The sequence below is a fragment of the Poromitra crassiceps genome (assembly GCF_964638095.1).
Source record: "Poromitra crassiceps genome assembly, chromosome: 25".
In the NCBI taxonomy this organism is placed as follows: domain Eukaryota; kingdom Metazoa; phylum Chordata; class Actinopteri; order Beryciformes; family Melamphaidae; genus Poromitra; species Poromitra crassiceps.
Genome location: NC_139649.1, coordinates 255254 through 262500, shown reverse-complemented (window position 1 = coordinate 262500; position 7247 = coordinate 255254). Strand labels below are relative to the sequence as shown.

Sequence of the window (7247 nt, the reverse complement as noted above, 5' to 3'; positions counted from 1 at the left end):
ATACAAGGCAAAGAACGATACTATTATTATGGGCAAATTACGGCCAGCGCTGGAATTGAAAAAAAAAAGAAAAAGATCCCACCCCCCGATTCCGATCCGATTCGTGAATTATGTCAGTGTCGGCACCCGATACCGATATTGGATCGGGCCCAACCCTAGTTGACGTGCAGTCTAGGAGCATGGCAGCCTGGAAGCCTAAAGGCTTGTGTATCACAGTCACTAACTCCAGCAGCTGCTGATGGGACACACTGATTACACTGTATTATTGACATTGGCTGATGACACGTGTTTATGAGCTTGTAATCACTGTACTGGAATCATCAGGATATCTGCCTATAAAGGCTGATGATGGCAGTAATAATAACCATGAGATCATGAGAGGAACTTGCTAGAGCCATCAGCCAGGCCACATGCAACGTCCTGAATCCTGATCATCAGCCATGTCACATGATGCAAGAGTCCTGAATCCTGATCATCAGCCAGGCCACATGCAAGAGTCCTGAATCCTGATCATCAATACTTAAAGCCACACTTGGCCACACTACATGATACCATCTGTTCTATACAGTTTGCTTTGATGTCCCTTCAGTCACTTTTACTTCCTGCTGCACTGATATCTCAGTTCTCTCTCTCTCTCTCTCTCTCTCTCTCTCTCTCTCTCTCTCTCTCTCTCTCTCTCTCTCTCTCTCTCTCTCTCTCTCTCTCTCTCTCTCTCTCTCTCTCTCGTGACTTTATCCGTCCTTGTCAGGCCTTGTTAAACGTTGCCCCCTCCCGCTAAGTATGTCTAAATGCTGCAATCAATCCCTCCTCCGTGACCAGTGATAACTATTAAATTACGCGGGCCACACTAGCTTGTCTCCCCCAGAGCCCATCTGTTGAGCACAGCAGCCCGGGTTCAAGGGTCAGCGCTTGTTCTACGTGCGCTCAACACGAAGCTGTGATGATCGAGGATGGATCAGTAAATGCATTGTGGGTCGCTGACACTGACACTGACACTGCACACCCAACTAGCTGAGAAGAACAACAATGATGTAAAGGGTGACACAAACATCAAGATGTATTATGCATTTAGATTAATTTAAATTCAGTTGTCTAAGTACATATAGACACAAACACACAGGAAACTGAGATTTCCAGAGCTACGGTGGTGTTACTGTAACAAGAGGGCGAATCTAATTCAATCCCTCCACTAGATTATATATATATATATATATATATATATATATACTATATTATATATATATACTATAGAGGATTACATTTGTCTGATAGAAAAACGTCAAGTTAAATTTCATTCCCTCTCTGATACAGAGGTCACTTTGCTGGAAGTGGGTGGCCAAGGAAAGCTTCAGATGGATTGAACCAATGAAAGCTTTTACTTAGATACAGACAATCATAACGGGGGGAAATCACTTATGTTGAAAAAAAAAAAAAAAAAAATACGGCATGTTCTTTTGTAAACACAACAATGAAGAAACCAAGGAGGAGAATGTCAATGTTAATGTTGAGTTATTTAGTGACTGTCTCACTCTGTTCTTCTCTGTCCTCAGTGAGTCTATGCCCAATTCTTCAAGCAGGGGAAGAAAATGTACTTTCTCCAATTGAATGGCAGCACTTTTTTTTTACCTCCGCCAAGGAGGTTCTGTTTTCAGTGATGTTTGTTTGTTTGTGTGTTTGTGTGTTTGTTTGTTTGTTTGTTTGTTTGTCTGTTAGCAGAATTATAGAAAAATTACTGGCCAGATTTTCATGAAACTTGGTGGAAGGGTGTAGCTGAGGGCCGAGGAAGAACAGAACCCAGTACACTTTAGAGTGGACCCAGATAAGTCTCATGAACAAGCCTCACAAACAAGCAACTGGCCTTGGCGGAGGTCTGCGTTCTCTAATTGCCCATCTAGGAGGTATTTTTCCAAGTGGCCAGCGGTTCTCAAATGGGGTGCGGGGACCCCCAGGGGTCCTTGGGGGGGTTCCAGGGGGTCCCCAGCCAAAAGGGGGGTAATTTATTTTCGCTATAATTCCATAAGACAATGACTATTTTGGTCATGGGTTTTAGACACTTTCTGTAATAAAACATCTAAAGCCTCAGTCTTATTAACATATGGGGGACCGTGGGACAAAATCCTGTGAAATGGGGGTCCGTGGTCTAATTTTTGTCAGTTTAGGGGTCCTTCATGTGAAGAAAATTGAGAACCACTGATCTAGGAGGTCTGGGTTCTCCAAGTGCCCAACTAGTTGACCTTTATCTTTGCAGGAAGGTGTGATAAGCATGCAGGCTGTTTGCAACACCCTGCTTCATAGCCACACAATGACACACACTCATACATGGGAGTGGAAGTGGACCAGTCAAACTGCTGTCTTGTACAGTCTGCTGACCACTGAGCAGCTCTACTGCTGTCATTGTGGGCTACTGCTCAAGGATACCTCAATGCTAATTATTAGCTCATTCCCTGCCAGAGTTTCAAAGGAAAAGTCACCAGCCCCCGCCAGGGTTTGAAATTGATTTTAAAAATTGAATTCTGAAGCCTGATGTTGAATTGAATGTTTGTTTGCCTTACCTAATTCCCCAGATGTGTATCAGAGAGCTCAACCTGAATTGAGAAAACTAGCTATGATAACCGTAGAAAAAAAAGGCTTGACAACAAGTAACCATAGACCAAGCAGCTCCACTCTACTTCACTCACCTCTGGCAGGTTGGCACAGTTGGATTTGACTTCGTACTCGATGTAGGCCGCTTCTGCCCCTCCTTCTTTACCCATCTGTGTGTAGCACAGGTCTCTGGTGGAGTTAATCCTGCGGTCCAGATCTGCCAGGTTGAACATGCAGAGGGCTGAGTCCTCACTGGGTGTTGATGAAGTTGAACGAGTGGAGAAGACGGCCAGAAGAACCTCCGGGCCTTCAGTCACAACTCCGTCCTTGGGGAGCCCGAGTCGGACAGCTTGGAGGAGGCTGTAGATCTTACCCGCACTGGAGCGGCAGGTCAAAGGCACCTCCACATAAGAGTAGTAGGCCTGGTCGTCCAGGCAGACACGAGAGACGAAGGTGCGGTACTCTCGCGACTGCGACTTGAGGTCCCGCCGGTAGAAGAGGAAGTAGACGTGCTGGCGGTGGGCGAAAGAAGCCACAAAATGATGGTCGTATTCGGAGAGGCGGCCAGCCACAGCCAACTTGGCGGTCTCCTCGTAGGAGAAGAGCGGCTCCTGGGCGAGGTTCCTCGTGGAGATGGGTGGGTGGCTGCTGGTGTAGCCCCGCCCCACGAACAGCACCGGCTGCCTGTCGGGACGAGAGCGAACCACAAGTCCCACGGTGCTGACGTTAGGGTGGTTAGCTGCCACGTACTGAGTGTCCACCGGCCTCTCGGTGGAGAAGAGCACCGTAGCCACAGAATCCAGACTACGCTTTTGGCAAATCCCTTGGTTGACGCTACCACAGGTAATAAGTTCCATGGAGTAAGGGTCCACCAATAGGAGCTTGTTGTGATTGCTGGTGACCTTAGCCTGAGGGCAGATGCTCACGGTGACCGGGGGCAAGCAGTCGCGGCTGTCTGTGACCGGACCGGTGTTGTCCTGGAGTTCAGGTCGGAGTAAACGGTCCAGTTGGAATAGGCGATCTCGGGCCCCGACGTACACCCGGCCCACACCCGGGTCTGGATGCAGGGCCAAGTGTTCAAAGAGGGTGTCATTGCGGGTGAATGTGGGATAGGGGTTGGAGGGGGAGAAGCCAAGGACGACACCCCAGGGCAGAGAGACAGTGAGCAGCAGCAGAGACAGCCAAACACAACGCACCGGCCCCGGAGGCATGGCAACAGATCTGAGGGACAGATGACAGGACAGGCTTTTACAAAGAGTATCTATGTTTACTAGAACAGGGCTTTACACATGTTTTCATAATGACAGATGCCCAAAATCATCATTATGACATCTCTGATGATGTCATAGGCATTGTGACTGCATGCGGCGAGCCTGCGCAGTGGGCGATCCACAGTTGTGGATTTGGCTTCTTCTTGGTCTGGAATCGCCATGTGCAAACGCCTTTTCTCTGGTTGAAAATCCAATCACGGGCGCTGATTGGCTAACATTGTTGTCAGTCATGCACAACAGAAACAGACTCGGCACTGAATGATGCTCATGGCCCACTTGGCCAAATAATGTGTTCTCAGAACACTTTTTATTTGAACGTTAAAAGGAGCTGTGCATCGGCACCACACAGAAACCACAAACTAAGTGAGGGGCTGTCTGCAACAGGCTAATTAACAAATAGTTGGTTACAAATTAAACGGTATCATTCAACAACGAAGAAATGCATTCTCATACATAATCATAATAATAATAATAAAAATTAATAAAAAAATTCAAGAAGATTGTAATGTTTTGCAAACACTTTGGCGGCCCACTTGCAATACCTTCACGGCCCACAGGTTGGGAATGGCTGGTCTACATTGGAGTGGTGAAAGTGCACTGTGTGATTACAAGAGTCATTCTTATACATTCCTTAATTGGGATCAATTCAAGTGAATTAAATGAGTGAAATTAAACTATACCTCATTTTGCTGTGGAACTCCCTCAAGGAGCCATGGGCTACACTGTGAGAAGCACTGCACTAGATGAACTGTAGTAAACTCTTTCACTAAAAGTATATTAGGCCAAGAACAATTATCGCGTACAATCCTGTTGTATTTCTAGGAATTACCCATGTATGGTTAACACATAAAACTATGGAGGCTAGATAAGAAACCCTAAGCCCTGTTTCTATTATTAGAAGAATGACTACATGAAGCGCTATTTAATTGTTTAAAGAATGTGAGAAGAACAGCTTGAGCATAATAAAGTGTTGTTATCTGACACCTGACATCATCTCACCATTTGTTTCCAGCGGTGTGTTACAGAGGCATGTGACCTCTTGACCTCCCAGCAGCTCGGCTTTAAAAACACATCCTTCTGGATCCAACCTGTCACACAGAGACAAGACATGACATGTCAGTCAACTCACACAGCAAGTACCCCAAAACACACACAGATCAACCAGCACGCCAACACACACACTCACAGATCAACCACAGTATATATATATATATCTATCTATCTATATATATAGATATATATATATATATATATAGATATATATAGATATAGATAGATATATATATACTGTATAATTGTTTTTTATCTGAACAATGCACAGACAAGAGAAACAAACACGCTCAGACAGGAAAAGAAGAAGAAGGGGGAAAAAACCATACATAATATATCAACATTGAGTATTACAACGTGATAAGGTAATGAAGTGCTTGTGAGAGACATTGGCCATGTTCAGACTAGGAGGCCAAATCTGATTTGTTAACTTTAATGACCTATTAATGATTTCTATCCATATATATATCTGGTTTTATGAGTCTGGACGCTCCAAGTCTGATTTGTGTCACTTGTCCCAAACCACATATGGAGGTCTGGACACACAGATCCGACTTGAACACTTGCCCAAATCAGATTTGTGGCAGTGCGGACACACTCCCAAATCAGATTTGGGAAACCAATCAAGATAATGATGATTAATGACTTTAGCAGCAAATCTGATTTGCCTGTAATGTGAACATGGCCTTAGGGGTCCATGAGAAACCAGCCAGGCAAGTCACCGGTCACCCCTAACCTCGTCGAGGTAGACTAGAAACGGGTCCCAAATGGTTGAAAACATTTTAAGTGAGTTGGTCCTCAGGAACTTAAGAGTCTCTCCATCCGTATAACAGAGGTAATGTCCGTCAACCACAGTTGGAAGGAAGGCGAAGAGGAGGACTTCCATTCATTCCAAATGTTTTGCTACAATTGCCCAAGTCCCCTATGTTAGAGACTGTTGCACAGCCGTGGGGAAGTTCAGAGAGGACTCTGAGCAGCCGAAGATGGCGACTTCTACCTCCGGTTGAAGGGTTACTTTGTAGGCCTTAAGAGTACCAGTGAAATATTTTGGCCCAGAACCCCGTTAGTAAAGGGCAGTAGCAGAAGGCATGAGATAGTGTGCCCTCTGACACCTGACACCTGTCAACACAGTGGTGAGACAGAAGGGAAGATTCTGTGCAATTTATGCTTGGAATAGTGAAGACGGCGAGTGACTTTAAATTGCATCAACATGGTGTCTGCTATTAACCGAGCATAGTTGTACCACAGACAGACTCCTTTCACCATATAATTGTACTGTCTCTTTCTGACATCATTGCAGTCCACTGAAAGCCATGGGAAGTGCCTGATTCCCCATTGAAATTCCTGTCAGACCTGTTTTTGGACGGCTACATCCGTCTCTGTGGAGAGGGAAGCCCTTCGCAGAAGCCAAGTCAAGTAGTGTCTTTCAGCAGCAGAACACAATCCCGCGTCATTGCTAGGATACAAGAAGGTACAAAACACTTTCAGAGTAAAAGAGGATGATGGCATGGGGGATTTCTCTTGCTCAGTTACCCAACTCTTTTATTTGGGCAAAGTGCTCTATACCTCCTCTAGCTATTGCTATTAAATTACACTCCCTTCTGCTTCTTCCTCTCAATACCACCCCCCCCCCCCATACACACACACACATTATCTCCCCCATTCTCCCCCTTCTTTCTCTCTCCCACCCCTCCATCATTCTCTCCATCATTCTCTCCATCATTGGCACGGAAGTAGGATTATCTCCTACTAGTTCAGGCGAGTCTCCAGTGGATCTATGTGTGTGTGTATGTGGGGGGGGGGGGGGGGGGGGGGGGTTGGGAAAAGACGGGGACAGACTGAAAAAGACACTATTCAGTCCGTTCAACAGACCAATCCTAGCCCCACACACACACACACACACACACCTCTTTCTCTGTCACACTGGGAGCATTTAGAGAGCTCGCTTTGTTGGCGGTGATCTATGTGGGAATGAGGGTAAAGGCCTGGCAAGGGGCCAAACACGAAAAGCTACCGAGGGGCGGGGGAGGGGGAGGGGACATTTAGTGGAGCATAATAATAATGATTATGGTTTTATGTATCATTTCAACCTGACGTAAACGACATCTGAACCCCCTCGTTAGCCACTTCCTTCAAAATCAATGTTTTTCTCTACTTGATTGCGTGTTCATGTAGGACTAACTTAGCTCCTGTGCTCAGGGTATAGCCAGGCCCCGTGTTCATGTAGGACTAACTTAGCTCCTGTGCTCAGGGTATAGCCAGGCCCCAAAGGCTAAGCAGGGCTGATTGATGCTTCAGTGAGGGAAAATGACTCCCGCGCTGAACAACATCAACCCCTAAAGC

General features: G+C 46.0%; 1 protein-coding gene across 1 annotated transcript in view; it reads right to left on the bottom strand.

The window, feature by feature from the left end:
• Nucleotides 1–4921, bottom strand: part of plxnb1b (plexin b1b) — a 63367-nt gene extending 58446 nt beyond the window's left edge. Inside the window, exons 1-2 of the mRNA XM_083660670.1 lie at nucleotides 4854–4921; nucleotides 2679–3804 (exon numbers count right to left, since the gene is read on the bottom strand). Coding sequence (XP_083516796.1) covers nucleotides 2679–3794 — 1116 coding nt within the window. The 5' untranslated portion in view covers nucleotides 3795–3804; nucleotides 4854–4921. The remainder of the gene's footprint in view (nucleotides 1–2678; nucleotides 3805–4853) is intronic.
• Between the last annotated feature and the right edge of the window lie 2326 nt (nucleotides 4922–7247).